Raw genomic sequence first — 12,414 nt, 5'->3', positions numbered from 1 at the left:
TAAGGCAGCTTCTCTTCCGTTACGTTCCCTTAACGTTTTTATTCGCCAGACGATAGACACGGTCGTTTTCTTTGGTTGTTCTGACCATTTCTTTGATGTATTACATCTGCCCGTGGCAACAGAACTTTCTGTGGTATAATCTATCGAGGATTTCGAAATATTTTTTTCGAAGATTCTCCCACGAAATCTTTTTTCAATAAAGTAAGTTAGACATCGAACGAAACTGTTCAAATTTTCAGTTAATTATGAAATAACAGGAATTTGTTTTACTGTTTCAAGAAACAGTTATAAAATGAAGTGTATTCATTAAAACTTTTAAGAAAAGTTACACTAGCTTGACCAAACTATAGTAAATTTTTATAGTATTAGGCTGTTATTTGCAAAAAAATTGAATATCATATAGACGTAAAATGTTAATATTATCTATAACTTAAGAGAAAGAAATCATAAATTAATTTGAAGAATACATATCGAACAACTGCTAATTGAATATTGAAACGAACATTAATAAAAGTATTTTGGAAAATATTTCACTCCTAAAATAAAACTTTGTGCATACATGTAATTAAATTATTTTTGTAATTCGTAGAATTTCATTGCCATTGTTAGTAAAATAATATAGTTATACAAAAATTATAATTTGCTTTCTCCTCCACGTTCATTTCGCTTTTAATTCTTTCATAATTCTAATTTTAAAAAGTTTCTAAACAAGTAAAATATTTGTTAAAAGATGTATTCCTTTCGAATTTGTCTTAATCGAACAAACAATAATTGTTCAAACAAAACTGTTACGATAAAGTTAAAGTGTAAATATAAAGTATTAACTTGAAATAGAAAAGAAATGGTGTAAAAGGTAAAAGTTCACAAAAATAATTTGTGTTAATAAAGTGAACAGTTAGATCCCTGGAGTAACTATTTCAGAATACTCTGCGATGATAAAGTCATAAACTAAAAGTCCACGTGTTAAATTTAATTGTCTAATTAATGTATTTCTAAAATAATCATTCGGAAAATCGCATTGAAAGTGCGAGAAGTGTCTAGGAAAATGGCGAAACTACGAAACCATCGCTTCAAGCGAGCACCAGCTAACACGGTTTGTAAAAATTTAAGCGTTCGCAAGAGTACTTAAAACAGTACATTTTCCATTTTTGCGCGTGAACATAAGTTAGTGAACGAGGTACTAGTTTTAGGTTAGTTGTTACTTCACTGTAGCAGCTGTTTTATGGTTTCTCGGTTTTACTAAACTTTTCACTAGACTTACTGAATTATTTTCTGATTAATTACTTCGTGAACAAACTCTCGTACGAAGAAGACGTGAATGACATATATTAATTATTTAGACGTGTTGTACCTGACACGTCATTCTGAACTTTAACTGTGTTTATTGCAACTTTCCCACCATCGATTACATAGTGTTTCTTGATTCTTTATGGTGTGCAAATGTATGTTAGGCAAACTATTTTCTGTTCCAGCGAGTACCAAAATTGTTTTTTTTTTAAATTGTCCTATATAGAGGTATTTAGAAAAATTGTAGTTTTCAGACTCACAAGAGCAGACTTCTCAATATTTTGTTTATTGGTTTATTATTGGTTCTCAATATGTTTCTTGCCAGTAATATTAGTGTCCCAGAAAATAAAATAATTTTGAACATAATGAGCATATTGAATTTAGCGTTCCATCGTTTTGAAAGTAGTTCTATTCCTCTGCAATACTATGTTAATGTTGTCACGATTGTTGAATCACTTTCCTCGCAAAAAGTGCGCCATTGCTTGATAGACAGTCGAATTAAACATAGTCTGGACTGGACACTAAGTGAATTCTAGTTCTAAATATAGAATTATAACTCCGTTTCTAGTAATATGACAAAAGTAACGAAATCTTCGTTCTTTTGCAATAAATACTAATGAACGAAACGAACAATGGAAATGCAAACAAATATACAATATACGTATAGCAATATGGTTATTTTATGTAAGAAATTGAATCGAAAATACGAAACAAAATATTTTTATGTGACACCTTATTTTCGAGGAAATTGTTTTAAAAAATTTGATTATCGTTTCTGACCATAACTCGTTATTTCTACTTGCATTAGTGTTTTCAGGATTAATTATGGTATGGTAACATCTGATTTTTTGTTGATCTTATCATTTTTTGATTAATTAGAACCAGTTGTTCTTTCTTTCACTCGTTATACAAAATTTTAGTGTTTAAGGGAATATTGTACTGTAACTTTTCAAGAAATCGATTCGTCTTTTACATTTTCTTGAAGAAAAACTATATATGCAATAACCTATGTTCAAACTTCTTGGGTCTCTTATATTTTTTTTGGCTCACAAAAATGGTACAAAATAATTTAAACGCGATTTCTCTCAAAATTATTTCAAACAATTTCTACGTATTTCATAAATATCAATAGATGTCTGAGAAAAATTCCAATAAACAGAAGTTGTACAGTTCGTTCCAATTTTACAATAGAATTAAGGAGTCCTTTCTTTGTGACACTTTCAAACCAATCGATCTTTTTCTTTTCATTTTCGAAAGTACATATATTTAAGATTGTGAAATTTTTAAAGAATTTCAAGTATAGTTCATGTTCCTAAATATTTAGTACTTAATTTTAGTAGAAGACTTTAAACGAGTTTTTTTCGAAACGTAATGTTTTTACCTGACATTGCTAAAATCTCAAAAACTTCATGGTCGATTGCTCTGAAAATGCAGGTTATTCCACACATTACTACTTCTTGTCGACATCAGAATTATATTTTTATGTTACGTATATCAGTTTTCTTTACTATAAAATTACCGAAAAAGATACAAAATTCTAAAAATTTCACTTTCAGTATCCGCCATTTTGCTAATTTTCAATATAAATTATTTATTTTGATATGAACAATAATGATAAATATGCTAATTAAGAATCTTTCCAATATTTTATAACAGTAAAAACCAATGGCTTAAAACTGTATAAAAAATGTAAACGTATGACTAAAATTGTAGGTAAATAAGCTACAAAAAAGAATGCCAACGTTGGACGTAGCACTCGCTTTGAAAAAATTCATGAAAATTGTTAAGTTTCGCAATTTATATAGCAAACGATTCCACGTAAGCATAGATATAATTTCTATAATTTGAAAATAAATGCAATTTTAAAGTAAATCCCTAACAAGTAGTAGTAGCATTTCCATAGATAAAAGTAAAACAATTTTAAATCGAAATGGCAAACAATTAAATTGTGCAATTACTAACAGAATGCAATATTTGCTAATACGAAAAAATTATAGTAACAAATATTTTAATTAAAGGAAAAGTTTTATTTAATTTTAATAGAATACCTTTATTCGATTTAAACTTGTACGATGATAGTTCGTCGAATCAAAATTTTTTTAGCAAAAATATTAATCTCGACAGTGTGACAAAATGTAAATGTATGGTTAAAATGTAGTTAAATAAATTGCAAAAAAGAATGTCAACGTTGGACGTAGCACTCGCTTTAAAAGAATTCATGAAAATTGCTAAATTTCACAAATTTCATGAATGACTCCTTAAACAAAATATCTACTCACGCTAACTCCGGTGACCAGGATATCGTTCCGACAGTTCTCAGCGGTGTCGTGAGTGCATCTGTGTCCGTCGACGCACCAATCGCAGGGGAACCTCGAGGATACGCACTGAGTGCACGAGCTATAGGTGTTGCAGTCGAAGAAGGTAAAGTTCGTGGCGACTAGGTCCGGCCCGTTGGTCATCCTGACGGACAATTTCGCGGTGAAGTGATGCTGTCCTTGCGAGATAGATGGCAGGAGATCGGTCCTTGGCGTGGTGCAATTTACGCCGAACGACTTCCTCGAGGCGTTCGTGATCAAGGTCTTATCCAGGGTCGAGAAAGCGCAACGGAACTGGCCGGGAAGCGTGGGCAGATTTTCGATGACCAGCTCCAGAGTCCTGGCGGTTGTGCGTTGCAATTGATCAGGCGTAACCGTAGTGATCGTTATGCATCTACCGCTTTTGTAGGAGATCCAGTACAACGGATCCTTGGCGGCGTCTTGACAGTCGCTGCGCAGGTTGCATTTGTTCTCCAGCGAGCACCAGCCGCAATAAGGATCCTTGGCTCCCAGACAGTCCCAGCAGGTCTTGTACACCGAGCATTCTTGCACTTTGACCTTGGAGACCGTTTTGTTCGTCATGACGTACAGGTGCATCAGCTGGGAATCAAACAGCAGATCCGCGTTCACCACCGAGCCCAGATCGATCTCTAGCTCGCCGTACTCCTGGGCCACGGTCGAGCTCTCAACCACCACCTACGGAAGAAACATGACGCATAGATTAGAACGTCGTCCAGTCGATTGCAAAGTTTTTTCTCGCGGTGGTCGCCGGTGATCGGCGACATTTTAAAATGCTTTTAGATAAAACAACACTTGTAAAGTTTTAAATAAAGTTACTGTCATCTGTCCAATATTTTCATCGACTACACTATAATTTTAACAAATGTTGAAGGCATCTCTAGATATGAAAAATTGTAGTAGCAATCAATGTGTCAAAATATTGTTTTATTAATCGTCGAAGAACGTTAGTCATTTGACGAGATTTTATAACTGATGAAACATGACGTACGCTGGCACGATGAACCGAACACAGCTATTTGATGAAACGTCATCTCAGTCTTTCAATTTTTGTACGCTGTTCAGTAGTTATATATATTTAGTATATTTATTGAAACTCACTTTTAAAATGTAACAAGAAATTCCTATTTGAATGATCAATCATTTAAGATGCATCCCAATTCCATCTTCTACTTTAACAATACAACATCGTTTGAGTTATGAAAACGTAATGTTTCTATTTATATGCTTGTCACTGTGAGAAACTCCTTTTCTAATTATGAACAATAGCCATTTCTTTCATACTGTCGCTTTTAACATATGCAGTTGTGAAAAAATTTCTAGCATCTTTTGCTATTAATTGCCTGGTTATACAGAAAAAATGTATAATAAAGTATGGAAGTGATGTGAACGGATTTATTGCGTAACCTAATAGTTCACGACGAAGGAAAATCAGTGGCAGCGGATGAAAATTAATTTGTTGTACTTGATTTCGAGAGGCGACGCGCGGTTACCCTACGGGTGCAAATGTAACTTGCTTCCAGGTTCGATCGTCCAACTGTAAACGTTCTCCGGCTCGACCCGTCGCCAAATCGAATCAACAATTTCCTCGATTCAATCCTCCAGGAACAAACTCGAAGATCACCAGTCTGAATCGTCGCTAACGAGGAACTCGACGCATTATTTTCTTTCGTGGGTTTGCGCAATTCACTATGTATATGGTTTATTCATCGAAACGGCTGACCGTGGACCGATGCGCGCGGTATGAAAAAATTAAATATTCACGTCAGGTTGATGTCCAGGTTGTGGCTTCGGTCTACGTAGAGAAAGACAAATGGCGCATCGTTCGCTTCAATATTTATTAAATATTAACCGATAATCACCGACGAGTTGACGTGCCCCATTCTAGAACACCCCTCTGCCGCATATGCCCCATTGCTTCGACTTTCTCGATTCAATGGCGCATTCAGGGGGCGCTAGACAATAATTGTATCCTCATGCAACAAATGTTCATTTTTTTTATGCGTGATAAGACTGGAATAAACCAAAGAGCAGAATATTTCATTCATTTAAAGTTACTTTCACGCTGTTTTTTCACTGACACTTCTATCGTTACTACTAATGTTTTCGGTAGGTTTAAATATCGACATACATGAGGTTAAGTTAGCGTTTAAATTTGCAGTGTCTAGTTTATGTTTAAATCAGTCTCGTCGATCACAGTTTGTTTTCTACGGGGATATGTTTAACTATTGGGCACAATGTAATCGGATTACATTTGCCATGATTACTTCTATAAAACAATTATACTGTAATTACATTGTAATTACATTAGTATGACATGCACATACACGTCATAACAAGAACAAAAGGGATACGTGGTCCTGGTCACAGGCAAATGTCCTTAACACATTATCTGTCATGTCAGTTTTCCATGTATAGAAATGTTTTCAAATTTTACTTAAATTATATTGACAAAAATAGAAAAAAATTCAATGATCTACTTTATACAGTATTCCCAATGACAGTGGCGTTACTAAAAATTTTGGAAGTATCAGTGTTTGTTCCTTTTTAATCTATATTTGTGTTTTAAAGAAACATTGTAATTTCGAAGTATCAGTTACCAGTAACCACCATGATAGTTAACGTTGCTACAATGAGTGGATCTAAAGTACAACCGATTTTAATGATTACGAATTCCTACTAACTTAGTATAGGTTGTACCTTTGAATGGCACACCTTTTCGATCGATATGAATTTTATAAAGAATGAAAGAGAGGAGATGTGGACTCTAAATATAAAATTGTAGTTTCGGGAATTTAATAGTTTCTGAGATATTAGGTTACGTTTGGCTATTTTTCATTTCGTCATTACTACCATGATTGGTCAAACGACCAGTCCTTTTTTTTCTTTTTTACGAGGCAACGTAATAATTTTATTCTAAATGTGCATATTTAGTACTTTAATTTCATACAGAAAATTTAAAAAGTACGTCGAAATTTTTCAATTTTCATCGGATAAAAGATAAAACTCTCTTCAAAACGAATTTCGTTTCAAGTCGATACCGTAGTTAGTTCCAAAGAAAACAATTATTTCCAAAAAATGCTAGCTAGGAATTATACAAACATTCTGTACATAAATTTAAATTCATATTCAATTAAATAAATAACTTACAATCGTGTATAGCGTCAAAGTAAATATCAAAATAAATATAGAAGACAGCATAAATTATAAAAGTAATTATATTCATCGGATAGAGAATGAAGAGCTTTTTAAAATGAAACTTGTTTCAAGTCGATAGCGTAATTAGTTCCGGAGATATGGCGATTTTCGTTTCAAGTTGATCGCGTGGTTAATTTCGGAGAGACAAGGGTTCAAAGCGTTTGTTTACTTTTCGTTGTTGACATTGGCGCGAGGACATTGACCTCACGCGTAAATGGTAAACAGTGCGTAGTAAATTCTTGGAAATACTACGCTATTCGAAATTGGTTGACCACCCACCGTATTCATCAGATCTGGCCCCCAGCGACTTTTTCCTCTTTCCTAAGCTTAAAATATCGCTTGGAGGACAGAGATTTCCATCGAACGAGGAGGTCATCGCAAACGTAAATGCCTACTTTGCAGGGCAAGTCACCAACTACTATTTGGAAGGTTTAATAGGATTACAGCATCGCTGGGAAAAGTGTATTGATTTAAGAGAAGACTATGTTGAAAAATAAAGCTATATTTAACCGGAGAAATACTTGTTTCTATGTAAGACTCAAAACTTTTCAGACAACCCTTGTTTGGCATTCCAAACATTTTATATTATAGGACGCATCATGTATTTTCAATATTACTTAAATTACTTAATTTGGTCATCTGGCAATTGTTCCTTTTTTGACAGTAGGAATTACTGTACCCTAAAGCCATTAAGCCATTCAGCATACTTAATTAGTTTGGGCTCATCTACCTGCTTCCGTACAACCCTTAGTGGGTGGGATTTGGAGTCTCGGGAGGAGTGGCCCACGAGGGATAGGCAAACTTTTGATTTGCAAATAGAATCACCGTCTATTTTTGAGCTCAATATACAGGGTGAGTCACCTAACATTTACACCTGAAATATCTTTGTTGTTTTTAAAGATACATTAAATATCTTGAGGACAAAATTGAATGGTACAATGGGGCTCACACGATGCCAAAAATATTTTTATTTCATAAATATAAATATATTTTCATTTTATAAATTGAATTACCCTTTTTGAAACACCTACAATGATAGTCCCTTTCATTAGGAATTCAATGACTATAATTATTCAAGGTCATTCAAGGTCACGGTCGGAGAAAATGATATAAGATGTAAAATATGGAAACAGAATACCTGTATTTCACAAATGTTCAAAATGATGGCCATTTACGTCAATACATTGCTGTAAATGAGCTCTGAACGAATGTTAAACTCTGACAAGTACATCTGAGGTGATATTCGCACATGCTGTGATGATCCGCTGATGCATATCTTCAACTGTTGGAGCATTCGTGTATGCGGTCTCTTTTAGCAGACCCTACAAAAAGAAATCCAGTGGATTTAAGTCAGGCGAACGTGCTGGCCATGAAACAGTAACACCTCGTCCAATTCATCGGTTTGGAAACCTAGAATCCAATGTTTCTTTTGCTACTCGTGCATAATGGGCCGGACAGCCATCATGTTGGTACCACATATCGTAACGGTTTTGTAGAGGAACATCTTCCAACAAAATTGGCAGATCTTCTTGCAAAAATTGAGAATATTTTTGCCCTGTCATTGTTCCGGTAATAAAGTATGGTCCGATTGCTTTATCGTTCAAAACACCACACCACACGTTTACGCTCCATTGTCTTTGGTGATCAACGTCTCGAAGCCAGTGCGGATTATCAATAACTTTCATATTTTACATCTTATACCATTTTCTCCGACCATGAACTTCAATGACCTTGAATAATTATAGTCACTGAATTCCTAATGAAAGGGACTATCATTGTAGGTGTTTCAAAAAGGGTGATCCCATTTTAAAAAATGAAGGTGACCTTGATTTCTTTAAAAAAAATGACAGAAATACAAATTTTTTTGGCATCGTGTGAGCTCCATTATACCATTCAATTTTGTCCTCAAGACATTTGACGTATCTTTAAAAATAACAAAGATATTTCAGGTGCAAATTTTAGGTGACTTATCCTGTATAATCACGGAACAAAAACAGACGAAGTCAGAACACTTAAGTTACAGCCAGCACATTGACAAGTTACAATAGAACAGAACAGTTACAAATTACAAGCATTACAACAATTACCAAAGTATACAAGAAAATGCAAGTGTGAAAGGAGTAGATTTCAAGAACCTTTGCGAACTTTTTACAAACCATTGTTAATATTCTTGTTAACACGTTAGCTTTGTATATATATTTCTTAATAAATTTAAGGTATTTGTAAATAGTTATTGTAACTATCTATTTGCTACATAAATTGGCTTTACGAATCTTTGTGGGAGCCAACAACCCTCGTATATTATAAGAAAAGTCGTGAAGTTAAATGGCGCTAAAATAACATTGTATGTTAGAAATTCTAAGCGAAATTTTAAAAACAGTCATTTGACCGGTCGTGGAAGGTTTAGTGTTAACTATGCTTCGAAGAGTCAAAGGGAATCGAACATCTCTGAACATTGCTCGTTTCCGTCGCACCCGCGTTGTTAAATTTTAGAACGCGCTACTGTCTCGATTCGAAACATTCGAATTCGTCATACCGGTGAAGGGTGAAGGGGGAGAGGTTGCACCGATTAATTCCGAAGCGTGGACAGATGGTAGCCAGACAGAACGCGCGTTACAAAGTAAAATTTACGTCCGTCATTTCGCGACGTTCGCGACGCCCGTTTCCTCTCGCGTTCGCGCCGGCCAGCCGGCGTGCGTTCGGCGCATTCATTTTCTCGGACTCCACCGCAAAAGGCTCGTTCGCGGTCGCGGTTAAAGGGTCGCAAATTAAATCTCAGTCCCGACGAGCTTTCACTCACCGACGGCGAGACGACGGGAACGATGACGGAAGGTCTCCCTCCCGTTGGAATTACGTTCGCTTGTCTAATAAAAAGGCCGAGACCCTTTCCACGGGACCGAACGGCGAATAACAGTAATCACCGGGATGATAAACTGGCCTCGCGGAACCTTTCGGTGGTTGCTCGTTCGACGTTAAAAATGCAGGGCGTGTTGCGTTTATCCCAACCGCCTCGGTGTCTGCGTTGGCGTTTAATCTCGTTGACTGGGTTAAGACGAGTCGACTCGCTTGAAAACGCGGAAGTTTAACCCTTTCGCCGTTTAATCCGTCCGACGTACGGACAAGGCCAGAAGTACCGGACTGTTTAGCTCGTATGACGTACGAGCTAGCCAAGGTTGCTATTCCTATGGCGAAAAAGTCACCATTCAACTTCTTAAACCTCTCAATCTTTTTGTTGGCTCCCACAAGATTCGTGGAGCTGAGTTATATGTATAGTAAATAGATAAGTACAATAACTATTTACAAACACCTTGAATTTATTAACAAATATACTATATACAGGTGTTAACAATTATACATATATAAATGGTTCGTAATTTTCTTGACATCTAATCCGTACAAATTTGTTCTATTACACTCCTATATACTATGTATCTGTAACTGTTCTCTGTTCTATTGTAATTGGTTAAGTGTTCTGTTCTGTAACTTGTAAATGTTCTGACTGTAACTTGTAAGTGTTCTGACCGTAACTTGTAACTTGCTCTTGTGTAACTTTTCAATGTTCTGATTATAACTGAGTTCTGTTTTGTAACCTATAAATGTTCTGATTGTGACTTTCAATGTTCTGCGTGTTGAAAGTAATTAAGTGTGCTGAATGGCTTTAGGGCACGGAAATTCCTATTGTCAAAAAAGACACAATTGCCAGATGACCAAATTAAGCAATTGTAAATAATATGTGATATAAATAAAGTATTCGATAATATAAAATGTTGGAATTCCCAACACTTTTTCCGATTAAAAAACAGACAAACTTCTGTTGTGTACAAATTGATACATTATGAAGTGTTTCTTGCAATTATATGATCGATGACAAAACTGAAAGTTGTGAAAAAAATATACTATAGAATAAAAGGCGATGGCAAAGATTGTGAATACTATCATTCTTTATTCATTCCATGTACTTATAAAGGATTTTGTTAAAAATGCAATGTATACATTGGATTAAGATAAGATCAGAACACTTGAATGTGTAGTTTAATTGAAATCCATTCTGTTGTTTAGATGCGATCGTGTTAACAGACGTACAGATTATGTATTGTGGAGAGATGAGAAGTTCACTGACTGATTTGATTGGTTAACCCCTTGACGTACAATTTAATTTCAAATAGTTTGTCGAACGTATACTATTTAATTTTGATTTTTGTTCGTAAAAGGAATGGCCATGAAAAAGAATAGATTTGTTTTATAAATACATACCTCGTAAATGTAAAAATATGTTGATTTTAATATATAAGACTTATTGACGAGTGAGTAGCCTCATGATTGTAAAACTTAATTTTAAGAATTTGTAACGAGCTAGACTCGTCATTGTACGGCAAGGGGTTAAGATTCGCTAACTACGTGTACATAATTACGAATGTATGAATATCTGCACATTTAAAAAAATATGTACTTTTCTTAGCAGTCAGAACGTGACCAGGAAATATTAAAACATGTTTTTCCGTAGCAAAATATTCTCGAAAGTGTCTTATCAATTTAGTCTTATTTTGGTCCGTAGAATTACTCTGTAAAATATCTACCAGGAATAGTACACGAGTGTTTCTCTGTTTAATTTTGATTTGTAAAAAAACACTAAAGTCAATAAAGCTATTTTCGTCTACGGATTTCCCCATATCGACTATTAAAATAAAAATATAACAGGAAATAGTTTCCTATAACCATTTATTGAAACTTTTATTTAAAATAGTCAATTTTGTTCTATTTATTAATTTGAAAAGAATCAAGAACGTTCTACGAATAGAATAAAAAGCACGAACAAAAGTTTGATTTGAATCTAAAGGGTTCTTCTTTTATTCCTAATGATCAACCAGTCGAACTACGAATTGTAATTGGTTACAAGTTACGTAGCCGGTAAGAGAAGTTTCTTTGTATTTGAAAGGAAATTCTTTGACTCCATTCGGGACAATTCTATCATACAACTTCATGGTAGATGAAGAAACACTCTCGCGCTTCGTTGTTTTTTAACCTGTAGAAAATAACCGTTCTTTCACGCCCGTCCACGGTTCTATCTCTTTCACGCGAGGTTTGAAATATGTCATCTCTCACTCGTTACGTCCTTACGCTTTGTACATACTCTTTCTCCCTCGAGTGTGTCGCTCGATTTTCTATACGCTGCACTTTCTTTTTTTCTCCCCCCTCCAGTCCACGCTTCATTCTATTTTAAACACACCGAGCTAATATGGCTTCAAAGCGGCGGTTCTGTAAAATCTATCCCCGCGCCCAGAAAAAAGACCTGATTAAACGATAAAACTAAAAAGCGTTTATTAGCTTTGCTTGGAAACTAATATTCAAGTTTCAAACGAGTTTCCATCGCGTAATAAAAACTTTAACAGAAAGAAAAAGGAACAGGTGCGCCTATTATTTCTCATGATTGTGAAAACGGAATTTTTTAAAATTGGATTAGGATCGCGCGAAAAAAAATTCTGTTCCCCGTGAAAGCTATATCGCGAAACAGACTTCCGCTTGTCTTTCTCGTTTTATAATTTTTTACGTGCATCCATGGTATGCGGTAAAAAAAAATGGCAGCAAGGTAAAGGAT

At 34.9% G+C, this 12,414-nt stretch overlaps 1 protein-coding gene across 4 annotated transcripts in view; it reads right to left on the bottom strand.

Moving 5' to 3' along the window:
* Positions 1 to 12,414, bottom strand: part of Plexa (plexin A) — an 809,603-nt gene that overhangs the window by 14,719 nt on the left and 782,470 nt on the right. For all 4 annotated transcript variants that reach the window (XM_076773739.1, XM_076773740.1, XM_076773737.1 and 1 more), the window contains one exon: positions 3,567 to 4,298. In XM_076773739.1, coding sequence (XP_076629854.1) covers positions 3,567 to 4,298 — 732 coding nt within the window. The remainder of the gene's footprint in view (positions 1 to 3,566; positions 4,299 to 12,414) is intronic.

Source organism: Colletes latitarsis, chromosome 10, assembly GCF_051014445.1.
Source record: "Colletes latitarsis isolate SP2378_abdomen chromosome 10, iyColLati1, whole genome shotgun sequence".
Classification (NCBI taxonomy): domain Eukaryota; kingdom Metazoa; phylum Arthropoda; class Insecta; order Hymenoptera; family Colletidae; genus Colletes; species Colletes latitarsis.
The sequence above is the reverse complement of the archived record's forward strand: the minus strand, read 5'-3'. Positions and strand labels throughout refer to the sequence as shown.